The sequence below is a fragment of the Leuresthes tenuis genome, unplaced genomic scaffold, assembly GCF_036924035.1.
Source record: "Leuresthes tenuis unplaced genomic scaffold, fLeuTen1.0.hap1 SCAF_16, whole genome shotgun sequence".
NCBI lineage: Eukaryota > Metazoa > Chordata > Actinopteri > Atheriniformes > Atherinopsidae > Leuresthes > Leuresthes tenuis.
This window is the reverse complement of record NW_027325370.1, coordinates 12539680-12566531: the sequence shown is the minus strand read 5'-3', so window position 1 is coordinate 12566531 and position 26852 is coordinate 12539680. Positions and strand designations below refer to the sequence as shown.

The 26852-nt window shown below is 40.0% G+C and overlaps 1 protein-coding gene across 1 annotated transcript in view; it reads left to right on the top strand.

Annotated features, from left to right (window-relative positions):
• prkar2aa (protein kinase, cAMP-dependent, regulatory, type II, alpha A) overlaps positions 1-26852 on the top strand; it is a 43611-nt gene that overhangs the window by 788 nt on the left and 15971 nt on the right. The window contains exon 2 of the mRNA XM_072366247.1: positions 755-1035. Within this exon, the coding sequence (XP_072222348.1) occupies positions 789-1035 (247 nt within the window). The 5' untranslated portion in view covers positions 755-788. The remainder of the gene's footprint in view (positions 1-754; positions 1036-26852) is intronic.

The following is a 26852-nucleotide window of genomic DNA, read 5'->3' as shown; positions in this document are numbered from 1 at the left end:
ACAGCCAGTGCGCCATACTACAACGTAAGCTAACGGTATAGGCTTCCTTGAAGGTGGCACAGTAGCTAGCATGATAGCTAAGGATTGATGGTTTAAAAGTGAGAAAGCTCTTCAGTTGGAGCTCGACTACTTTTGTTGCAGTGATTCCTTATAAACTAACGCTTATTAGCAAGTTTGGTCTAGTTGTGTCTGTGAACCGAGCAACAACCTAAACCAGTGATTTGTCATGAGGATTAGCTTATTAGCCTCTTTGCTAACTAGTTCCAACCGGCCACCCACCCAAATTGACAGCTCAGTTTCTGACGATGCGAAGAAGAAATGTTACTGAAACTCGGCCAGTATTACTGATTATACGTCTACCCATTTGTTAACTCATATCTATCCGGCACAGCTGTGGGAACTCCGTGTACTTGGGCTCAGCCTTAGATAAAGTTGCCACTCAGTGACAATGTCACACAGCACTTCATGCACGCTTTTATACTACATTGCTTTTGAAGGACAGTGTACAATCTCACTGACTGTCAGACTTGTTTGTGACTTCTTAAACCTCGTCTATCTCTGTACATCTCAGTTGTCATTGAGAGCTGTCACTACCTATTAAACATTCACAAACATATACAGTGTGTTGAAATAACAAGTTCTATCAGTTTGTCAGATCATAATTGTGCACTTCTTAACCACATCACATGTTCGTACTTGAACACAATTTAGCATTTGTTCCAATACTAAAAAAATGTTTCCTCTCTCTATTTAGATAAATAAACGCTACCACTGAGCCACACACAGCCATGAGTATTGAGATACCGGTGGGGTTGACGGAACTCCTGCAGGGCTACACCGTGGAGGTGTTGCGACAAAGGCCGTCAGACCTGGTGGATTTTGCAGTACAGTACTTCACCCGTTTGCGAGACTCGAGAAGTCAGGATGGGTCCAGCACAGGTGGCAAGCCGGGAAAAGGAGTGATGTTTGACGGGGAGCCGATGCAAACAGAGTCCAATGGAGATGATGACGAAGATGACGATTCTGACTTTGAGCGTAGGTTGATGTTTTGTTGTCAAGCTTGTCAGCTATTGTGTTGAAAGTGTTTGTGAGCGCGAAATGGGACGGAATGAAAGAGAGCACTGCGAGTATGTTTTTGCGAGTGGTTTCGAGAAGGAGAGAGTGAAAATGTGAAGTCTGGAGCCTTGGTCAGAAAGCTCTGTCATCTCCTTAGAGAGATTATCTTAGTAGGTGATGCCTGCTGTATTTTCATAGCAGTTGTCTTTGTGTTGACAGTTTGGGAAATAATCTCATCTAGGTCTATTCCATTCTCATGTGTGTGTGACTGTAAGAAACCTGCATTCATTTCATCTATCGATTCTCAAGGCCTTGAGAGTTTCAACTTCTCTGAAAGTGTACAGAAAGAAAAATCCCTGCAGTGCAAGCACTCAGTTTAGTTTATGAAGTGAATACTCGTGCGAGTGCCTTAAAAAAGATAGACTTTGAAAGGCAAAACTCTGAAAATCAAACTGATATAAATGATATGAGATAACAGAAACAAAAGTTGGGTTTGAAAAGAAAATTGTTGTGTATTTTCTCCAAAATATTTGCATTTAAACATTTGTGATTTTGTGAAATACACAAGCTTTGATTGTTTCGCCGTAATTGTTACATGGGTGCTTTTACTTTGTGCTTACGTCATTAAGAGTCTGGTAGGGCCTGCATGAGGCATGTGTCATAATCAGAGGGTGTGTGTACTCTTTAAGGAGATCTTGTGTAACTGCCAATTTGTTGTCTGAGAGTACTTTTCCTTGAACTTGATTCATCCAACGTATTCACAGAGAACCTCTTAATGTAGATGAACAGCTACACATTCTTGGTGCCCAGAGGTGCCTGTGTACACACCTGGAGCCTGGTATAATGTGGCCCTAAAGGTCATTCCCTGTATGTCACCCATGTCCTTTTTCGCTTATTCCCTTGTGGTTGACGGACTGGCAGAGGATGCAAGCTGCTCCATAGTTAAACTCTCCTCTGTGCTGCTGAGAGCTTGTGGCCTAGTTCACGTAGCTGTGTTACACTGTGAATGGGGGAGTTTGCTTTTTACAGTGTGCTGATCCACGGCGATCTGTGAAGCTTATTGGAGTTTTAAAAGAAAGTCACAGATATGTATGTTTTTTTTTGTTTTTTTTTGTTTTTTTTTAAAAGCAACAAAAATGTGATGCTGTTTCTATGCGTGTGAATGTTAAATAGGCACAGTCTGAATACTTCAGAAGGGAAATATAACTGGACAATTTGTCTTTTATCAAATCATTGGCAGATACCAAAGCATCTGGGAACAATTTGGACTTCATTACACCTGTTTTCTGAACGTCATGCATCGCTCCTCTTACAAACTCGTTTCATTTGTAGATTATCTATATCTATTATGCAAAATTCATCTCTGTTGGAAGTGGTGTTGGCCAATCTTGTCAAGTGGTTCAAGCTGGCTTATGGTGAAAGGGAGATTCTGTTCCTATGCTTTCACAAGAGGAGTTAGGCTGCTGTTATACAGCTGTGACCTTATCTGGGGGTGCAGAACTGTGTGTGTACTTGTTTTTCCTACATGGTGAGAATGAAAATCTGACTACACACTAACTTCTGGGCACTTCCTGTAAACATGGGGTGAGAAATGTTTTCCTTGTGAGTTCAAAGTGATTTTTTTGAGGCTACAGACATGTTTTAGGGTCGGATTTAGAATTAGGTTATGATTAGTCATTCATTTGTGATTGTTAGGGAAGGGGCTGGGAAATGCACTGTATCAATGGAAAATCTCCACGAGCATATAAACTAGATCTCTATGTATGTGTGTGTGTGTGTGTGTGTGCCCCCACACGTGTCTGTAAGTCATGCATATATTTCTGAAAGTGAATAGTTGTGTTCTGACTTTATTGCACACCAGTTCAAATTCCAACCTGATGACACCATGAGACAATCGCTCCCTCGTACTTCCTGATTAACAATCATTTGAGTGTTTTCCATACCTCATCTAATGGGGCAATAAAGGACAGAACTGATACACTTGTGCTTTAGGGAGAAGCTTTTTTCTAGATGCTGAAGGTTACACACATGACTTCCATGACACATTATATTATCCAAGCAGGCTTGAGCATACTTCCCTCAGGGGGACATTCACTTCAGATGGGAACAACACAGGCTTGTATATTGAAAGAAATCATGTGCTTTTGTCGGACCACTGTTATATACAGAAGACAGAAAAAAAACCATTTTATACTTGGAAAAATATCCTTTTTAAATGTGCAAAACAAGGACTGTTTTTCTTAGTTGTACTAATTATACAGGTGACACATACCCCTACTGCTCCTTTTGATTTTGAGTCTTCCAGCACCGTGAAACCAAAAAAGTTTTATGGGGTTTTCAGTGATGACAACATTTCTGGCTGGATTCCACTTGAGGCCCTCTGATGGATGTTATTGCTTTCCTTTTTTTGCATTTATTTTCAAGTCTCTTAGAGTACACTATCAATATAAAGAATATCTACTGTATTTAAACCCAGTTGAGAACATTTTGTTAAAACTATGCAGTATTCTCATATTCTCTAGTCAGAGCTTGCACTCCTCCAGAGCTTTGGAGGGGAAGTCATGTCCTTACCTAGAGCACAGGTGACATATTTCTGCTTTTGTCATGCAACAACTCAGTAAATAGGCCATTGACGCATTTTCGTGTTGATCCTCCGATTAAGAAATATAGCTCTTGTGAAATTTTTATTGAGTTGAGATGCGATTGAACCGCTCTGTAATAAAGGGGTAGTTTTGTTTCAGACTGATGCTTAATACAGTTGAAAATTTTGAAGTTGTGCTGCAGTATATGAACATCATCTTTATCTGTTGTTTGCAAAGGCATTAACTTCACTGTGTTTACTTACTTTAGCTGCTTACAGTTGTGATGATTCGCCAGTATGCTCTTATCTGTTCCACTGCGCTGCAGGAAATAATTGTTTTTGAGAGTGTGTGCGAAACGCCTAACATGGTTTTGTTTTCCCATGGTTAGCGCAGTAGACTTCTGAAACCATGACATCATATTTTACATGCTTTGTTTCTCTAGCTCTTGCTGCTTAAATCCACAGCAGGGTCCCTACACAGGCGTAAGCTGCTTAACAAAAGAAGATATTGTTTCCAGTACAAACTGTTGGACCTCCATCATATGTGGTGATGTTGGTGATGCCAGAAGTAAGCCTCTGCATTTAGGCTGAGCAGCTCTTAAAAAGTGTTATATTGGCAGATGCATGTTTCACTGTTCACCTGAGTTTGACAATGAAGCATGGGTTCTTGCAAGGAACTTAAGAATAGCTATAAAAATCAGTGCTCTAAATGTCAATATCGCCTGCTGTCTTAATGAAGACGTACTTGTTGATTCCAGATCAAACGTATCATCTTACCATCTTTCTAATATGTGCGTGTGTTTATTTTTCTTTGAGCTGGCCTGGGCAGCGTCGCTTTGTCAGTGTGTTTCACCGAGAGAAACGGGAGGCGATGAATGGATGCTTCTGTAACTGAAAAGAGTGGGGCTATTTCTAATAAGATGGATGGAGGGTGCGATGAGTCTCAGGGATGATCATCGAAATGAGTTAAATATGTTTTTATAGGAAAGACAGCAGGGTAAAATAGTGTCCACATGAAGAAGTGAACGAGGGTGCACAGAGTTCAGCTGTTTACAGAACAGCTGGATGACAGTCACCTGAATACGTAAAAGACACAAATTATGGCTTCCATTCGTTTTGAATAGTTTTGTCTTTCCACAGATCAATGGGACATTTTAGTTAACTGTATCACGAAAGTGGAAGTTTACCTCCAAATCTCTTTTAAACTCCTTGAAGGAGTATTTTCTTCCTTCCAGTTTTTCTTTTTTCAAACCCCTGCCAAGATCTGTTGTTTTGATTATGTATAAACACTGGTATTTTGGAAGCAAAAGTCTTGAAGACTCATAATATTACCAAAAGCCAGTGAAGTGTTTTCCTTTCCGTGGCAGTGCCCCTTTTTGATCTGTACGAACAAAACTTCCCAGATGGTTGGTGTTTATTTGGGACTGCAAATCTTCTGTTACTTAAACACACTTAAACGCATTCAGTTGGCAGTAGACCTTAGCTTTGAGTACGTGCTGTAAAATATACCGTGCATCCCTCAAAACTTCAGTGATAATTGGAAAAACTGCAATCGGATTGGTTAGTAAGTTTTAAATGTTTGAAATAATGTTGACTAAGTTCATTGACCAGTACTTGAGTATATTTGAAGTTTTCAGGCCCATATGGTGTGTTAATTTCAATAAGTTCTCAAACTTTGAAAAATATTCACATTCATTCCAGACATTCACATGCACTTTATTCATTGATTGTCTAATGAGCTTGAAAAAGAACATTAGAGTAAGTTCTGCTAAACTAAACCAGTGTTGCGTCACTATGTGACTAAGAAAACCCCACAAAGCGGCTTTTAAAGCCTCCACCATTGGAGCCCCAGGTTGACTTTAACTCTGTCTTATGGCTCTACACAATTTACTGATCATTGCTTCTTTTGTGATCATCTCTTTGCTCTCATTGGCTGAGATGTAGCCCCGCCCATTTTCATTTTCTATTTTTTCTTTAAACCCTCACTTTTATTTAGCTCAAGGAATGATCATAAATAACATGCTGAATCTGACCTCTTTCTGCCTCCGCTGCACTTCATCACTATCTTCTCATTATCGGTGTCTTACACTCTGACACCCCCCCAACCCCTTTGCCCCACTATTGATTTACCTCTCACAGTTCTCCTCTGCATTCTCTTGCATATTTGCTCTTTACTTCTAAGGTAGAGGGCTGATTTTACTTTGTCTAATAGCTCAATTACATTTTTTTGTGGGGGAAATTTATTTCCTGTTGGGTAAGATAAATTAACATTATCCCGAGTTCCTACAGACCCTGATAATTATTGCAAAAACCAAAGCCGAGATGTGTGCATTTGTTATTTGCTCTGGGCTCTGCGTGTGCATTTATGCTGAAACACTGTTGTTTGAAGTAATTGAATATTTAGAGGGAGCACATATGTAATTGCATATTTGCCTGTGTTTGTATGAATGTGGCTGGTTTCAGTGCAAAGCTGTGCAACAGGTGACCCGATAAGTATGCAGCAGTGTGCGTATAACGAGCTTTTAGCCTACTTAAAGTTTGATTTATGGTTCTGATTGCAACCACAGTGCCTATGATATAATCAGCAGCCCTGTGCAGTAGGTAAGCTGTGGCCTGACATGCTCTTACCCAGAAATCTACATCTCTCACTGTTTACTTTGAAGTAAAAAGCTGAATGCAATAGTTTTCTGCACAATGTTGATACGGTAGTTTGAGTCACAACATGATATTTAGAAGACTTCCTCAATATCAAAAGTCAGAGAAAGGGTGAAAGTTGATGAAAAAAGATGCAACCCCTAAAGCATGTAGCTGCAGTGCTCTGCACACCTTGAAACAGAAACTGAGATTTGTAGCAATAGTTGAGATGATGCTTTTATCATTTTAGATTGAATTGAAAAAATGTGCTCAAACGTAATATATCGATTGTGAGTACACCTGCTTAAAAAAAGCCAGGTAACATGATTTCCCACCACCCATAGCAGCATGTTACGCTAAGAGCAATAGTGCAAGAGCTCAAAAAAAGACAGTTACAAGTGTTAGGAGGTCATTCCTGTCCACAGCAATAACTCTGCTCCAGGACTATTTTTGCATTGACTAATCTATAATAACCGTAAAAGGGATTCACAAAGTATTATTCAATTCAGTGTTGGCCCTTGGTGCACTGTAATCGGAACCATGGAGAAACTACCTCTCTCTCTCCAACAACATGAAGGGATCTCATTACACTGGATTCTGACTGTGCTCTACAGCCAAGCATTGACCAGCGTAGCTTACTGGTAGAGCATCAGAGCCAGAGCCAACTTAAATAAAAAGACCAAAGTAATTGCCTTTTTCAAAGACTGATTAGCTTATTTTCCCCGACTTATTTGTGATAAAGCAGCTGCTTTGATGCATTAAATCTGTTGCAAAGAATGCGACCAAAGTATGCCTGATAACAGGGCTTTTGGTACTAAAGCACAAACCTTCAAAGTTGAAATGCTGACAAATAAAAGAACTCAGCTTCTCAGAGAGACTCATCTCCTGCAAGTGCCCTTCCACCCAGCAGCATTTCAACATGAGCTTACTGATGAGTCAGAGATGATGACATTATTTGATGCTGCCCATAAACTGCATTGTTATGATGCTAGAGGTGCTGTGAAAAATTTGGATGCACCCAAAATTGTAGGTGTTGTACCTTTGCAAGCAATGCAACGTCTGGAGCCCGGTGTCTTGTCTTTTTTTGTCCATGAGTTTTCTTTCAATGTCGGAGCCGTTCTCGAACACGTTCTTGTAAAGAAAAAGTGAGCTTTGCCCGCACATGTTTCCAAATTAGCATTTCCACCCAGATGTTTGCTTCCTTTCATTACCAATCCGAGCTGAAGCCACTTCGACTGAATATAAATTAAGCACCTTACCATTGCACTCAAAGCCTGATGCTAGTGGGTGTTAGCAGGTTCGTTTATATTCTGACCAATGGAAAAAAGGCTTTAGAAATCCTGTGGGCTTCTAGTATTTTGGCAGTGTTATTGCTGAACTTAAACAGACACCCGAGGACAGCGGGATGAAAACTAATAACACTGTGTGCCACTTAATCCAGCTACGTCACAGTCTCTGCCATGATCCAACATTGCAGCATTGAGGGTGGTGCTGATGTGTGCCACAGTGTTTCTAGGGGCTGTCGCTTTTAAATGTTTCTGGGATTGTTCCTTTTAAATACAGTAAAGAGTACAGAACATTATTTATTGACCAGTGAGTGTTTAGCAAGTAAACTGCTATGATAATAAGAGGTATGATTAGTGCTCTAATTGGCTGAGACTGCAGCATAGTCGCAGGCAGATGCTACGTGGAAGTAGAGAACTTTTGATGTAATCCATCTTTTTGAATGTTATTGAAAAGGACGATCCAGTATTCTTGTGTTTAGATCCTGGTCCCTCTGAACTTTCCTCCCTTGTGATGGACCTCGTCTTTATAGCGCCACCAGTAATCGGTAAACTGAGGGCTGAAATTAAGTGGTTTACCATTTTAAACCACTTTGCTGTTTTGTAATACAAAATTATTCACATTTTTTGTTCACTGTGAAATAATTTTAAGATTGTTAGACATTCTTAACACTAATTTTCGTTCTCTGCCTATTTAATTTTGCTACTTGAATATCTCTTAACTGGATTTATCTCAGTCGTGATCTTTATTTTTACTGTGTGCTTTTCCTTTTTCATATTTAATTACTTCCATGTCTGTTTCTCGTCCTGTTGTTCAGCCTTAAAACAGTCATGGCGGTCTTTCTGCTTTTGCCTCATTCCTTCAAAAGACACTTTCTGCTGATTCATATACCTTCAAGCTTGCTTAGCTGCTGTCACCTTTTGCTTTTATTATCTTTTTTTATCTGTTTCTCTGAATCACTGCTGCCTTATCTAACAGCCTTTCTCTCAATCTTCTCCAGTTTGCTCTATATGTGATTCTTTATTGTCCTGCTCTTCTGGCGACGTGTGACTATGTGACTTTTGGGTTAGTTTTCTAATTATTGTTGATTATTTGTGGCAGTGGTTAGACAGTAGTTGCTGGGGGGCTCTCAGTTCTTAGGCATAGTTGCGGTTGCACATACAGAAAGGCAAAATGCCTAAACCATGTGAAAGAAGATGACTCTGATAAGGCCATAGCAGGGGAGACTGTTGTACAATGCGGTTTGCTTGTATTTACTGATACACATCATTTGAACTTTGGTACTTCCTCATTCTCTGTCCTCAAACCATCTTTAGTGGCTATCCAGAAAAATGAGGAAATGGTAGGAGATGATGGGTTTTAAGTGGGCGTACGTTATCCTCTGCTTGTCCAAGTTTGAGTTGACATGTTTCCCCTTCTCTCAACACACACTTTCCCGTGGGATTTCCCTCACTGACACACTTTCATCAGTCACATTTTTCAAAAAATCGTATCCGTGTATGCTGCCAGTCCTTACAGTCAACATTTGACCCATTCACAACACAGATGTCACCATGCGTCTCACTCCAGACCGCCATGCTTCCTCCGCCAACGCAGATAAACATGGGGATTACATACAACTGTATTAGATAACTACCGGATAAAACTGTTATGTTTCTGCTTCTTCTTCAGTCTCTCGATTACTCATTTGACTCTGTTGATATTTTCTGTTTTCCCATCACTTTTCAAGGTTTTTTTTTTTTTTTTTTTTTTTGCCAGTCTGACATTTAAATGTCGGTAACATTTAATTTATTTTCATGCTTATTAGCACCATGAGGCCACGTAAGCCGAGCAGCATCCAGTGTGGGCCGGGGTGACCTATGCAGATAGATCCTTGCTGTGTCTCCATGTCGGTCTTAATGTAGCAGTAGACAATATTGTTGTTATTAATTTGCAACTAATGATAATTCGCTCTAGGGTCTGCGATATACCAGCTTTTTAATGTATACCAGTATTTTTTTCAGTGTTTTATACTGATACCATCTGCTTTCTCCTGCTCCTTGGCGAAGCCCAACCTTTCCCTCTGTATTTGTCAGCAACAAGCTGAGCTACTCTTATTTGAAACTTCTCCTCATTGTTGCAAACTTTGCAAAAATTAGGAATCTACCTTACATGCAGCGGCATGTTGGATAAACTGATTTTATGCTGTGGTAAAATTCAGTGGAACAGAGTTGGCAGAACAGCCCTCTTTTCCTCCCTCACCGGTTTGTGTACAGTGAAGCTGAGCAGTGCATTCTCAGTCACTTTTCATGCAAGTACCTCCAATATCAAGACAGTCTTAGTCGAAAGATGATTTTCATCAAATTACTTTGCATTTGTAAAATCACTGAGCGCAGCTTATATTCTAAAATGTGTTATTTCACTTTGCAGCTGTATATTGTCAAACAGGGACAACCCATTGTTCCAATATCTCAGTTATGTGCCTCTATTCGCGCTGTTGAGCAGGAGAAGAAAACCTTGAAGGCCTCTAGTTTGATTACATTCTTTAAATAAAAGAGGTCGAGACATAATTTGGATGGCATTGATTTAAAACTTTGAGGTCTATGTGTTCAAACAAGAGTTCGCCTTGTACAACTGGCTGATGTTTCTAGAGAAACTCCAGTAAGCCGTGGGTATAAGCATTAACAAAATTTTAAATGCTTAACATTTGATGCCATTGATCTGCAGTTTAGGCATTTAATTATTTATTAACACTTATTGCCGTTATTTCCCTTCCCTCTTCAGCAAGAAAAACAGCTGTCAATATGGGTTTTGATGCTGAAAACATGAGTGAACATGAAATATTGAAGTGTGTTCTATGATGAGTCCATATGCACATAAATAAGAACTAATTTACACATTATTACAGGAAGCGTCAGCGTACGTGAATGTATAAGCGCTCGATTCACCAGCTCTTTTTTTTAAAAATTAAACTGCTTACTAAACATGGTAACATTTAGAATAGATGGACTGGCCATCACCACTTGTTTGCGTTTCTTGACCTGGAGATGTCAGATAAACTCTGTAAACTCGCCAAGGTTTTCGAGGCCTGTGGGTTGCATAGCATTTATTCTTATCACTTCACTTTCACCCAACACGTACAAACCGTTGTAACACAAGCGCATTTAATTTGTCGTCTCACGGTGGTTTGCTCGAATATGGTCACAGAGAAAATAACAGACACATGTTCTGCAACAGTCACTCTATTGTACATTCCTGGTTGCTCATTCTTTAACGCTATATTTCATTTTACAGTCCTCCTGTTTCCTTTCAACCCACTCGTCGTCACAATCCCCCGGTCTTCCATGCTCTGTATGCGTTGGTCTCTGTATACAGGCCCAATCTCATTAGACTAGATGGCTTAGAGAGAAGGGGTTATTAGGACGGTTTAGCTGAGTGCCTTAGGTACAGTAAGAAGGGTTATTAACAAGGGGAAGAAGAGCAGTGAAAGAAGGAAAACATGAATGACAGAGGAAAACGGAAGGAGAAAGTTATGTGTTCCAGCTGTCTTTAAATGTCAGCCAGAGGCTGCTCAGCTGACAGTCGGCTTCAGAATTTGTTGACTGGTTATCCACTACGTAAGACAGGGTCTAAATACTGCGTCGAGGTATTTGTGTTGGTCCGCGAGTACGACTATTGTTTTTGTCAAATTCTTTAAAACTGACCAATACAAACTACAAATTCTCTTTTTAAGAAGTATCGCCAGATACTAATAATAAAGGCATCTTCTATATGTTGCTTTTTTTTTTTTTTTTTTTGCAAACAGGTGTTGAAGGGTTCTTAAATAAGGTCTAAATGTTATTGGTGACAGTAGCAAGCGTTCCTACCGTTAAAATCATCAAAACATTAAAAGATGTTTTCACGTTTTGATGATGTTTCCGTTGGATTGTAAAAACAACAATATGTGAGTGGGTTGATAAATGTATTTGGGCAGCTGTTAATATACCTGGGCTGCCTGCCCAAAAGCTCTTCTTCTTTTGAGCTGTGCATGTGTTCATTTGCTCCTAAAGAGGATTTGTAAGATAATTAAGTCTATTTTCCAGCTTTTGGGAATGCAGCATTGATTGAAGTACGGAGTCATTTGACAAGAAGTTGCTCAATTTTAGGCACTGAAATAACTGAGAACAATTGTCATTAAAATGTTCCTCTTTTTGACCTTAATAACCCTCAACTTGAGTGATAAAGTAACACACCCTTGGGCAGCTGGACAGTTGGTTTTCCTGACAAACTGACTTTTAGAGAAGACAAAGACTAGTGACTGCATCACACACCGTCCCAGCTATTTTCACTCTTCAACAGAACAGTAAAGCACAGATGTGGAAAAATAGTGCTATTTATTATAGTCTACATTAGTGCTGGAATTTCTTTTTGCTGGTGAGGAACCTTCACCCAGTGTCCTTGGGTCAAGGAGGAGGCCACGTCGAGCCAAATCTCTGCTTTAATCTGGATGTGTTCAAACTAAAAGCAAATTCCGAGTGCTTCTGCCTCCAATAAAACACCAAAATCCACCAAAGTTATTGGATTTTTTTTGTTTGCTTTTAGATATCTTGCAAGCGTACATACAAACATGATTAAAAACCTAGCCATCCTGTTTCAGTCAATTGCAAGAGTGTGGTAAAAGGCAAAAAAAAAGATGGTTGAATCTCAGAAACACTGATCTTTACAACCAACCTAGGAGTGGCCTAAATAACCCACCTTAAAAAAGATTTATTTGTCTATTTCAAGGCAATGTGCTTTTAGCATAATGATCTGAATTGACACATTCGGCATCACCGTAGAGACCACTGGCCTTGAAACTATCAGCCAGTCACTGATGAAAACATCTGTATTCATATAGCTGTATTTGCATTGTAGCTCTGATAGTGTGTGTGTTTGTGTAATCCTCTTCATTTATCTCCTTAAAATTGAGCTGCACTATATACTGCTGCTAAAGACCGTTCAAGATGGACGAGCACTCTGCTATTTAATTCATATTTCTATTTGCATATATAACCATCTTTGATCCAGTAGAAGCATGTTTACTTGAGACCTGAATTAGCTTGACATGCCGGGACCACAGCAAACAATGGTGGCTCCCAAAGAGGCGACTTGTATCAGAACTGTACAAAGTGTCTATTGAAGGGGGAGCAGAGAACAAAACTGATGCTTTTGTCAACATTTTTTCCCCTCTTCCCGTGTCATGTACCATTTATTGTCTGTGCCTTTCTCACAACTTTTTTTCTTTGAGTGCATCACTGACATCAACTTTTAGATTAGTCTAGAATCATATTCTTTTTCCTGGCTAAAGACATGATTTGCCCTCTTATGCAGCTTATACTTTTCTTTAAGTACATTTCATGGGGATAATAGGGTTTCATGTTATATATATCTTTAAAGGTGAAAGGTAAAAACAGGAAGCAAATTATTTAAGAGAAATTAAGGCCTGATAATAAGTAATTGTTGCAAGTGATGTTGCACTTACTTGGCATAACCATTCGAGGTCTGCTCCCAACTTATCTGCACACTTATATTCTTTCAGAAAGTATTGGAGTTTATTGTCTTATTTTTAACTCTTGGAAAAGAGATTTTAAATCTCAAGATCTTTTATTTTCTGGTTAAATAAAATAAGAATAAATATATGTTCTGTTGTCTAGCAGCAGTAAAGCCCATTGATGCGTGACATAATTAATAAACTTCTCCCTGAAGTAAAAGATAATAACCTTGAATGTTATCTGTGAGTTCAGCCCTCACTCAAAGTTGAAACCTAAGCAGCTGGCCACAGAGCATACTTTAACCAGAGATGAGCTTCTAATCTTTCAGGAGAAACTTGAGACAACTCTATAACATGTTTATTCTGTCGTCTGCTATCCACTGTTAAAAACTGAACATCTAATTGACCCATTTGGTCTGTGGAATAATTTAAAAGTGCCTAATATCAATCCTAACTGTCCAGAGTGAGTAACTCGATGATTAGAAGTGTTATTATAACGCAGAAAGCCTTTTCCCATTTGGATTTACTTAGATTGCATTTAAGTTTTTAGAAAGTTTTTTTTCTTTCCTTTCAGTTATCAAAATGAGCACATTTTTGGTTGACATGCTTAGCATAGTTTATTTATTGCTGTAATTAAGAGATTATTTTGGTTCATCTGTCCACCAGTGTGGCGAATAACATTCCAGGATTTCTGTGCCAAACGGAAAATCTACCCACATATCTGCACTGCTCGTTGGTTCTCTGCATGACATGGGAGAGGATGTTTCATGAAACAAGGCACAGGGTTAGGGACTGTTAATCTTTTGTTGTGTCACAGACGATAACTATTGCAGAAAACCTGGAGCAGCTTGGTTCGTTAACCTATTGACAGATGGGTCAGAGAGGGGATTTCTGTGATCTGCATTCTGCAGATAACAGACAAGAATCCTCTTGTTCTACTGGTTTTTCATCTTGGAGTTTCTTATCGATAACATGAGGACTGAGAACAGATGCGGGGCAGATAATGAGGAAGAATGCATTAGATGGTGGCCTGAAAGACTTTAGCCACAGCCACTGAACTTTCTGCTCTTGAGTTTGGATGTGATATGTGAGTCAGTTCTACGCCATGACCAACATCCGTCTTTGCAAATCAGGTCTAAGATATGCATAGTAATGCCAAAGTCAGATTTGGCTAATTTACAATGTTTATACTATAGCCTCATTTTCAGGAAGTTGTTTGTCCTGTTCACATCTCTCAGCAGTGGCACAGGTTCGTATTACACTGTATAGCAGCTTTAATATCAGCATAAAGCAGCCATCAGCAGTGGCCGATGCCTACCAGTTTCTCCACAAACCACTTTCTCGCCTACAAGAATCGTTTCCTCATTTCCCCCCTGAGAAAAAAGTGTGTGAACATCAGTCCAAAACGAACTACAATGTAGAGATTACGGCTAGTTTGTCCCTTTGCCGTGAGTCATAGCGGCAATTATTTAAGGTTAGTTTAGGAGAATAAGTTCTCATTCTATGTGTATAACCAGAAAATCATTGGTAATTTCAGAGTAATTTTATGGCTTTGAGTATTCAGAATCCAAGTACGAAGCTCTGCAGCTATCAATGAACTGTGACCTTAGCTGGCTTCTCGCTTTGCGTTTCTTTCGTAGGAAAGAAGGGAAAAGGTCAGGTCAAGGATTAACATGAGTGGATTAAGTTAACACTAAAAGCTGGTCGGTCGTACTTTCTTTCATGACGCATGGCTTGTCTACCTGTACCTGTTGCTGAATTACAATTTTTTTCAGTAACAGAAAAATATTCACCATTGTGGGACAATGCAAAACAACTGCGTCCTGTTTCAGTGTACCAGCTGTCGGGGGCCCATGGAACTTAGTGGGAAAAGCAAAGTATTAACCCTACCAGGGTCGGGGGATTTCCGCAGACCTTGAATAGACACTTTCTCATGGGGCTTGAAAATACTCTGAGAAAATCTGATAAAATGTCATCATACATGTGTTTATTGCCATTAGAGTTACTACCAAAGCATAAACAGTTGTGGCTGTACTGAGAACGTGAAGGCCAGTCCATCCGTGGGATTTCAGTTTAAGTAGTGTGATGGCTTAGATTACTCCAGTAAATGCTGTTTTAGTCACATTGTCACTCGTGCAAAATGTGATCAAAGTGCAAACACCATACCGATATGTGTCTTTAGAAAATCAATGGACACAAGGAAAGTGAGGAGTTGAGATGTTAGCGTTCAGTTTACCAAACTGATCATTCTCGCTTGTGTGGGAGCTGTGAACTGAACACGTTTTGTTTCATTAACAATTTCAGTATGTTTTCTAGCTGTTAAAGATTAGTTTTGGGTTGGAGAGCCTGGTATGAAGACGAATCATCTTGAAAACACCAAACCAATTCAGTTTCTGTTATTCAGCTGTAGAGGCAGTAAGTTCCTTCGTTGATTTTTATTTTGTTTGTTTTGTTTTCTTAGAATTGGCTTTTGTGACACCCAAGGAATTGGTAACAGTCAGTGGAGTTTCAGTTTTTTGCTGCAAATGAGTCACTCTTCCATCACAGCAGCCAACCTCACGCAGGTACAGGATTACAGGATTGTCTAGCCTATGATGACACTTTTTAAAATTTTTTTTATATCCAAACAGCATTTAGATTCATCATACACTACTAAAAGTAGTTCTCTACATTACCTCCAATCTAAGGGGCAGTTTTTGCTCCTTCATTAGGGTATCTGCTGTGATTCTGAGACTTTATGGGGTATTTTTTTGCCATTTACCCTTGTCTCCGATGAAAAGTGCACACACTCATACCTTTTGAGGTAATTCTCTAATCTGAGTCTAGTGGCTGATGTTTATACATCAAGTTGGTTCATGCTAAAAGGGGTTAAGTGACATCAGCAAACCTGGTGGTGCAGGGGAAGGGTTAATACCAGTGAGGTTATAAGCAGGACAGAGCTACTTCCTTTTAAGGGCTTAAGTTCTAGAGCGAGTGGAATAGTGGTGTTGAGATACTGAGAAAGTGGATGAGTCACATATTGGGCTTGGGGAGAAGGGAACAAGAGACATTTATAGTGGGAATATAATGTATAGAGTTAGATAATGAGAACTGTATGGAGAGTGAGAGGAGGGCTGCGTAGCTGAAAGAAACTGCAGAGCTTTAGAATAAAGGTGAGCAGAAAGCTTGATGGCATAGAAGAGGTGGATATAGGCTTTTAGAGCTTATGAGACTTTTGTTTTCCTTGGAGTGGCTGGAAAGAGAATGTAATGAGATGCACAATTGTTTCTAAAAATGAAAAAGCAAAGAAAATACTGTACAGAAAGGAGAATGTGCAGACAAAGAGAAAAGGAAGCAGGCTGTCACAGGACCGGTATAAAGGATTTTTTTTTAAAGTGCAGGAATGTGGAAATGTTACACAGAAGTGTTGTTACAGCAGAGCATGGGGTTACAATCTAACAAATGCAGTGGTCTCTTAAGCCCCGTTCAGACCTCCTGCTAACTTGGGTCCTGGCTGATTGGATCATGAGTGGACAGTGCTAAATATAGGTGTGAATGCACTCAGGACAGATTGAGGACTCAGTCTGATCTGAATGCTCAGGTCATGTTCTAAGGTGGTCCAGGGTACTTGTGTTCACATTCTCATAACAGTGATAATGGTAATATATACAGGGCCACATTTAGGGAATGGCTGCTTCCCCTGAGGGGATTCCACGCAAGCACTTTAGTTTCCCCTTGGATGTTTTCTTGCTCTTCTGGTTCCCATAAAACCCACTGTCTACAGAGCAGCATCCAGACTCACAGGAGGTGCCATTTACATTTCAATATTTAACAAAACAACAGTGCAGCGCTGAAGCTTGTGCTCTGTACTCTTAGTCCTACGAGTGGTTTTCCACAGGCCTTGCCTTGAATACTGATTCTTTTCCTAATTATATTCCAAACAGAGCGATTGGACTTAAATAACATTTAGATGTCCTCAGGCAAAAGTATTATATCTAAATTGATGCCTGACATTGGAACCTAATTGAAAGTGCTAGATTCACCCGCATGAGTCAATAATTAGGGTTACACCTTAAAAGTTAGGCAAAGCAATGCCTTTTTAGAATTTGATAGTCCAGATTTACTAATAATACCACATTGATTTGTCAGTTGTTCCATCGATTTGCTACTCCATCTATCAGAGTTTTCAATCAACTAAATTGATTGTACAGTGATTTGGTGTAAGACTCCATTTTGTTATGGAGCAGACCGTTGTCTTGGGAAAGAAATATCAGTAACTACCATCAGTATACCAGCTATCTCAGGGTGGAGTTTTACGTTTTGTCGATTCAGCTAATGCAAAGAAAGCCTGCTTGTGTTGACCTTGCTTTGCAGTAAATCCCTCAGGTAGCAGAACTTAAGCGAAGGGGGCGGGGGTGTGGTGCACATGACGAGGCACACACAGTCCTTGGATGATTTACAGTCAGTGAAGATGCAGTTTATTGTGAGCATGTGTTTTGCCGTCTTTCAGACTTAAAGAAATCTGAAGTTTCAAAGCTTGACTGAGTTTATTGAAATGTTTGTCATCTGAGAATAAGAGTCATCTGAATATGAAATATGTTAAGTCTGATCAGGTCACTGAAATGATCTGTGACTTTACAGAAGCATCAGAAGACCTATTGATGTCCTGTCGGATGCTCAGCTGACAGCTCATTGTGCGACTCGGGCAGCATCTTTATTTGCATAGGGAGCAGATAATGGAGATCTCATCACAAGTGGTCACTGGAGAGCCGTGCGATGATGCATTTTAATGCCAGGTGTGAACACACCTGCTGGGAGCTGTCCACCTACAATCTGATCACCCAGGACAAACAATACCAAGTCCTGGAAAGATAACCCAATGTGAAGGTAATCTGGTGGGCCACTCTGCATTTATTACAGGAAACCACGAGTATGTAGCTGCAGCCTGGTACATAATGCTTCCCAGCTGAGCTTATGTTTGTTTTCTTCATGTTTACGCTCCATATGTTGTGCTTAATTTCTGCCTCACCGATTTGCTTCTGCATGTGTCATCGTGACTGCAGACCCAAAGGCTTGATGACACGCACCATTGCTTGGCAAAGATCATATCTCAGTGTTCATCAACTGTACGGAGATACATAATATACAGTATATTGATGGATTTTTTTTAATGAGTGTGTTAACAAAAATAATAAGTGTAGCTTATTTAATGTATAAATTATCTGGCTAGAGCCAGCCAGTGTTGCCTTTACTACCACCCTGTGCTCACAAATTGAATGAGCTGAATTCCTAACAAAGCTGTTCTGAGTTATCACGGTGTTTGTTGTCAAACAATAGAACCGGTGTAATGATGACTTAAACATGGCCCTAAGTCTACATGTACAGTAAAAAAAAACAAAAAAAACCCCAAGCGCATTTATGGCCAAAAATACTAGTAGTTTACACGGTGGACTGATAAAATAAAGTCTAGAAATGACACTTCCTGAAGTATTTATTAGATTACTGCCTCATGAAAAAGTGTTGTTATGCTTTAAAGAGCTCAGATACAAATGATAAGCCCTGACACTTCCTTTAATTTAATCTAACATCAAACTAGAAGTATACAGTGTAACCTCTTAAGAAAATGGATCAGTTTTGGCATAGGTTTATCATTTTAGTGGCCTAGAAAGTGGTGATGGTGTTACCATAGCAGCTGATAGTAAAGCAGTAAAAGCTTGTTCTCTTGTTTTGTTATCATGAAGTTTGTCTTCCTCCTGTACCAAGTGTTCGTACTACTACTGACAGAGCTCTTGCTGTTCTCAGCATTTCTTCTTTTTGACCATCCCTGCTTCTCTCACCGTCCGGGTGCAACATAAATATGCTTTTCTCTTTCAAGCCTGAAGCAACGTGAGCGTTGCATCGCCACTTTAAGGGCACATGAAGTCGAAATTAAAACTTAAAATTTTGGGGGGTAAATACGTTGATAAACTTAAGAGCATAGTTTCCAATAAAAGCTGAACCTTTGAACCTCTATTTTTATGTTTCCTGTTGGTTCAGAGGCAGAGAAATCGACAGTTTTTCAGATAACCTTCAGGCTTTCGAAGCCACACTGACCTTAGTGCTCTGCTTTTGTCTTAATTGCTGTGATTTATTTATTTCTTGTAATCTTTACCCGGCTCTTTAGGGTTTGAATTTCTAGTCAAAACGTTGCCCTCTGTAACTTCTGTCCGACTGTCACGCACATTACTTTGAAGTTTTCCTTGACACTCTACATGAGGTGTGTTATCTTACCTTCTCAGCTGACTCTCATATGATACAGCCTGTGGTGTAAAAAATAGACACGTATTAACTTCCTGTAATTACAATAAAGAAGAATTCCTCTGCAACACACAACTCCACTGATGTTATCCAGAATACCATTTAGATATGCAGGATTTTGACTGAGTTCAATCAGTTTGATAAGGCCCCAATTTGCAAGAGACGATAATTGGCATGTTGTTTGACACTTATAATTTGACTCCGGTGTGACGCAGCAGACACACGTCAGCAGACACAATGCCTGCCTTGCACTATATATTTTACCTCGAATGACACAAAAGATGCCACCAGGATGATTATCTCCTGTCTGCTTTGGATCTTCTAGACTCTGCAGAGACTGCAGATTCAGACGCGTCACATGTAAAATATTATAGAGTAATGAAAAACTTTTCTTTCTCTTTTGGACTGAATAGTATTGGAAAATGGCGACCATCTTTAAATAAAAAAAAAAAGGTAATGGGAACCATTAGTCTTTGGCATCCACACTGCGTGAATATAATCATTATTTGATATGTGCATTTTTGAAAACATGTTGAACTTAAACTAAAAGTGTTGAGCCAAATAATGTTAAAAGCAGCATTTAAATTTGCACCCTGGTCACCCACATGAAAGGAGGCTATCTTACCATTACTACACTATCCAGCACAAAACGCTGTCTTTTGTCGGAGATTTTACATGCCAAGCTGAGGAGAGGAGCTATAAAAACTTTCAGATCACACCACTTTTATCTGATCGAGTGTATGAAATAACGTGCCGTTTTGAGCATTTTTGTTGTATTTGATTACCATCCGTCACAGTGGCTGTTTGATTCCTTCATTTTGACCCGCCACAGATCAGTCCGTTGAGTAGATTAGCATGCGGTGTGCTTGCATCTCTCACAATGAAAGTCCTCTAAAGTGTTTCTAATTTGATACGGAGCAGGAAGTGTTAAGTGTGTAGTCACAGCTTGTTAAGCTAGTAGTTGTATAGTCTGTTTGCTACTTCATTTATCCAACTTCCCAGGTCACTGTGCAGTTTCTCTCCACGATTCACTGCAAAAATCACGTGGGAATGAGTCTTAAGTGTTTATGCACCATTTCAGATTTAGTTTTGAGGCATTAAAAAGATACATAACAAAGAAAATACTATGATGATGAGAATTTGAAATCAAAGCTTACCCCTGATAAAAGTTTGGTACCTTTAGCCGTTTGAATAAATAAAGGCGTCTGCCTCTGTGTGAGGAAATATGGTGTTCAAGACCATGCTGTAAAACAGTCGTATGTTTGATTATAACTGCCATTACATATTGTACATTTGTATTTCCGGTTTGTCACTTTGTCATTAGGACACAAAAAAGAAAGAATCGCATCATATGCTGCCAGCTCACCTCGTGCACGTGCCATTGCACAATTGTGCTGCACCCAATTTCTGTTCAGTTCTGCACTGCAGACATAATGTGTTTTTTGATTAATTTCCACATGAGCCTCATATTGTCGTGTAAGCTGTAGAGCCTGGAGTTAATGTTGCTTATATCTGCACTTCAGCATGCATCGACTACTGGCATATAGAGCCAAACTATATCCTATCTGAGCAAGAGGACATGCGGGGATAGGATTTTTGATTGCTTCTCTTTGTAGGAGTCTTCGGGAGAGATGACGCAGGGCAAAAGGTAAAAATCAGGAGAGGAGCCCAGAGAAAAAGGATGTGTAGTTTAAACACCTGCATGAAAAACCGTTGATCTGAGGTGGTAATGACACTGATCGGTCTGAAGGTAACAGGAGTTCTTGAACAGAGACAGAAGTTGGTTGCAAATACTTCAGGAGGTCATTTGAACAGTCATGTATGTTCTGTTTGTATGGAACGTTATTCTATCTCCATTTTTCCTATTTCTGTGAGCCACCGTTGAATGTATTAGAAAAAAACTAGATTAGAAATTGTTTCTGTTGTGCGAGTATGAGCTGCACATGTGAATTTTAAAGGCATGGTTCTGGGGGGAATTTGAATTTCATTGTGTGGGTGTGCAGTTTGAGACTGGAGTTGATTTGCTTTATTGAGTCTGTTTTCGAGCTTGTCTGTGTCTCCCTGTTTCACATAGAGTGCAGATGTGTGCCTGTATGAGGCCGCACACATTTCTTGTGCTATGTTTTTGACCCTGCTGGTCCTTCTGAGTCCAAGTGCACGATTACGGTGTCGTGTTTGTGCATGCGAGTGTGTGTGTGTGTGTGTGTGCGTACCAACATGGGCTGACTGACAGTAACATCCAAGGGTGCAAGCTCTGGAGGAAAAGAAACACGTGAGGGAAGCTCCTTGCTCCACATCCGACCCTGCTGTTATCAATTAGGCCTTGAGAGGAAGAGAGAGTGAGAGGAGGAGGCTTAGGTAGTGAGACTGTGAGAGTAAAGGATAAAAAGGGATGGAGAGACAGAGGAGCCGGGACAGATGGCAGGAGCAGTTTCAAAGTGAGATAAGCTGCAGGTGAGGGGTGACAAAGAGATGCATCAAACTGCAGCCCTTTTCACACAGCGGCCACGTCATACTGGTGCAAAAAGACATCCCCATTAAACTCCCACTGTTCTTCTTTTGTATTTTAAATAGACCAAACGGAGACAAATGAGGCCTGTAACACAAGAGAATCCATGGATGTGTTGATGGTGGGAAATGATTACATTTTAGAAATTAGAATCTGTTACTTTTAATGCAATAGAATCACAGTCAAATGTCACTCACAGTTTGCATGATTAATTTCAGGCATCTGCTGACTCCAGCAAACTCCCAGTAGCACATCCATCTCTAAACATGTTGTGGACACTATCTTTATATCACTCTGCCAAATTAATTCTGTTGAATAGATTAGGGCTCCAAATGGAGGTTGACTCACTGCTTCAATGCCAAATGTGATGGACAGACTTATCTTTTCCATTGCCAAAATTTTCTTTCATTTCCATTTGACTTTCTGTTCCAGGAAAAAGGTCGGTTAAAGGGAAACAAGGTGGTGTGAGCTGCAAAAGGTCATAAATCAGGTCAAAACTAACTGTCACGTATTTGTCCTGAACTTAACGGTGGAAAGCCAGCGTTCGCTTCCTCAGTTGACGTTGGGCTTCACTTAATCCTTATTAGCTGTGTTCCCAGATCAGATCTGTCTTTCTGTCTTGTGTTTTACTTAATCTGTACTCGTCTGACTCATTCGTCTTGCCTGTCTAAACACTCTTAAGTCTCATTGTCAAAGGAATAAAAAAAAAAAAAAAGTCAAATGTGTCTCAGGCACACATTTGTGCTCTGATCTCCCTCTCAGCTAAGTCGATGATGTATTGACAGGCCGAGACAGTCACAGGAAGAATGGCTGGAAAGGAAATCAATGGAGAACACCAGGCGGGGATAGTTCAATTGCTCCATTTTTTATTATTTACTTATTCACTCAGTGGGTTTTCTTTGTCCCCCTCTCTATCTAGTTATCCTCCTCTTATGTGTATATATAAAAATATCTAGCCATAGATCTGTCTCTCAGTACCATTAGTGTCTCTCTCTTTTCCATATCACCAGTCATACTCAGTAGCTTAGCACTCATTACTTATCAAATTATGTTCATGCTCTCCTGTTTTTTTTTTTTCCTGCGTTGCACTAAATCTCACTCTGTCACCCCTTCTGTCTTTTTGTGTCTCCCCCTCTGTTTCTCCCTCTGTCATCCCATCTCGGTTTCCTCTTTCCCTCCATTTCTCTTCCCTCCATCTGTTAATGCTCTCATAGCAATGAGTGGGTGTATAGGGAGGGATGGGGAGGGAAAGTAAAGGTACGTGCGTGTTTGAGAGGGGGTCGGGGGTGTCTTCCACTTGTTACTAGCTGGACGGAGGGGATGAATGGTCGCTGAAAACTGAAGAAGGGAGGGTATAGGGGGTAGCGTTGTTATGGCGATGAGATCTTCTTTGTGTTAGGTTGCCAAGGCAACTTCAGGCATACACTTGATACAGCCACCACTACCATCCCACCCCACCCCACCCCCCTAAGCCACATGACTGTAGGGAGAGCACTTCACACACTGCACGCTCAGTCTCCTCCGCCCACACAGTGAAATGCACAAAATCATACGTACACACATGCTTTTTATTATATCCACAAGCTCCGCAACAAGTATTTTGTGGATGTAAAAGTAAATCCTCACACATGGGGTGAAGCAGGGGTTCTTTACATCTTCTGTAACTTAAGATAAGGGAGTGCTTGACAGCTACAGCTGACAAAAGAACAGAACTTCCACTTTTAACATGTGGAATTCAAGTAAAAATGTCTTAACAGAAGTGAGAGGAAGCTGAAAAAACACAGTATACTTAAAGTGAAGCATAGGTGTCTTTGCACCTTTTCACTGAAATACAACAGACTGGTGTTGTCATGCATGACCTGCTGCTGGATCGTCGCTTCTCTGTGCATTTTTGTCGGTATCTTTGCCTCTTTGTTGCGGTACCTGTAGTGATTTGGCCCGTTCAGAAGTTTAAATGGATCAAAATAAGTCACTTTAAGCAGTTTGGGATGTGTTGTCCCTGTTGGAGTGTATGTTGTCGCTGATAAGACTTTTAGAGGAGAAGGGGGTTGGGCTGGAGGGGGAATTTGGAAATTTGGAATTTGCTGCTGGATGGAAAAAACAGGATGAGAGATAGATGCAGATTGCTTCATGTTTGTTATCGGTAAGTGAACACTGATTAAGCCTCTTTTTCTGTCGTGTTTGCTTTGCTTGGTGATGTGTGGATTAAAATATCATGTGGAAAAAAAAAAAACATGTTAATGGTTGTTGCCCCATCTGTGGGCTGTAAATCAGAGGAAATTGAAGCAGTAGTTGACTCGTATTATAAAACTAATGAAACATGTTACTGCACTCCCAAGAATTTACTTATGTGCTCTGTATCATGACTAATTGGAAAAGCACAACAGCAGCTTGTTCATCTGTGTCACGTTATTTAGCAGAGACTGAAATAAAAGTTATAACCTTATCATTAACGTTCTTGCCCCACAGAGGAAGTCTTGGTGAGCTTCCTCAGTTCTGTTTTCAGACTAATATTTAATCCAAAGTCTTTGAATTTTGTAGCTTTTCAAAATGTTCCCTCTATCTCTGCTGTCTTGCTAGGCGTGGCACTGTAATAGATGTGCACTACATTGCACATACATTAATTTTACACATATGCCACATTCAGATACTTTAAAAATGTCCATCAGATTGAAATCAGTCCTATTCTTTTTAGGTCTTGTAAATGTACCTTTACCATGATTCTCTACATATTTGGTGGCTTTTGGAAGTGTCTTTTGTAAGCAACTAAAGCATTATAACAAATGCAGGTATAGCCGTGCATGTTCAGGGCTCAGACGGAGGTTTGTTTTTTTGGACAGTGGCATCCCACATCTGTAGGTGGAGCTAAAGAGCAAAACAATTGTCAGATTCTCAAGCGATTCTTTGAAACAGGACGCTTCAGCACAGTCTTCAGTCTCCACAGTCTCCAGCTGTCATGAGCCAGAAGAAAACGCATACATATTTCTATGATTATTGCTTCGGTCATTTCTTTTTTTGTTGTTTTTTCTGCTTTGGCAATGCGGTTTACTTGCAGAGAGGTGGCTGTTAAGGTGGAGAGTAGGTCACTAATCACAGTTCTGGCCGTTTCAATTGACACCCAACCCCTCTAGAAAGCCAGACTGTCCCTGGGCAAAACACTAATCCCCAAGCTGCTTCCAATGGCAGGCCAGCACCTTGATGTGAGGACTATGTGCAGCTGCTATGGTTAAAAGGCACCACATAAGAACAGACCGTGTACACTTCATACTGTCAATTTATGTGCACATAACTACACAGTAAGATCTTTTATTTGTTGCATGAAAGCTTGCATTATAAGCTTGATGGCTGTTTTCTGTTGTCTCCCAATCGTTCTATGCGCCTCACTGAACAGAAGATTGGTTTGCTTTAAACAATTTTAAATGAAAATATAGAGACAAATAATTGTCATCCAAATAATCCCTTTTGAGATTTTATTTTATAATCTATTAGTTTTAGATGAGTAGAATTAGCACCTTTTGACCATCACTTTTTGTTTACCTAATCTAATACATGAAAAAATTAGAAATCCTGATGAGGTTAGTTAAACCCTGTAGCTTTTAATGCCGTGAGTGAAAAAGAGTCTGAAGATTATGCAAAATGATCGTGGCCAATTAAAAAAGACCTTGTTACGATCTCCCAACAACCAACAAAAAAGAACACGTCTATGTTTTGATGTATGTAAATGAGATTAAGGAGCCTTCCAGACTCAAGAAGAGTCTCATAACTCTGGGTCAGAATGGGGGGAGAAAGGTCTGCCTTTGAGACAGCTGAGGGGTGTAGTTAACAGTAAATAACATTAAGGGATGGAGCTAGTTGATTTCATAGTTGAACTGAACAGTACACAGTACTGTGTGTTGATAACGTTTCCTAAATGCACTTTGTACAGACCCCAAAGTAAGGAAAAAACTGAAACCCTTGCCCCCTGCCGTGATGGCATTCATTGGCTGTATATGCTTTAGGTAGACGTTACCAACAGTAGTTTAGATTCACTCGAGGGTGCAAATCAGTATCAGTAAAGTTGCTCTTGGTGATCATCTTTTCTGATGGACTCTCTCTCTTTCTATGGTCATGATCTCCAAGATCGTTGAGCCCCCCCCCCCCCCCCCCCCCCCCTGCATGGAATGAGGGGTCACTAAATGCACGAACATGATGTGAGTCTTATGCAGCGACTTTGGGTCATTAGATCTCATTAGATCCGTTGCAGTTTTGTCTGCCCATGTTGTTGGCAGACAGTCAAATATGGTCTGAAGATTGATTCCCGTCTTTAAGAATCAGCTGTAGTAAAAAGTAAAAGCTATTCAATTTGTAAGTGCTGCCCTGAGATATAAAGAGTGTTGAGCTGGAGTTCATTCCTCTATTAGCATCCATGTTTTCATTCCATTTACTTGTATGTCTCTTATACTGTGCCCCATGGTTCCACAGCATCTGACGATACACTACAGCAGTTTGATAGTGTCATCATTTTTTTATTGTTCTGTATCTTTAGGACCACAATAACATTCTGTCTTAACTTATATTCTGTCTGTCTGACCAGTAACAAGAGGCAAAGAGCATGTAATTAGATTTGCAGCAATGCCAGCTAATGTGCACTCTGCCTGTGAACAAATTCAATGAAATATTAGTGGAATGATGTGACACAGCCGATCACTCAGGCGATAAACAAAAGGATGATCATTTCTGCAGCTTCTGAGACGTTCACTCGATTCCATTGACTTACTGTGTCTGAACGCTTCTGCTTCATGTCAGAATTAGCAACCTGGTAACTTTTAAATGAAACGACTGCAGTCTGACCAGGTCAGACCTGGTTACTAGTGTTTGCCACACATGTGAACTGCGTACCCTGGCATTTTAATGGAGTGCCCGTAAGAAACCAGTAAGTCTTTATCAAACTCCCTGTTTGATAAGGATAAACATTTTGATTCCCGGTGCTGCTCATCAATGCTGGCAAAATGAAAACAGATTATCTTCCTGTTTCCTCTTTCAGC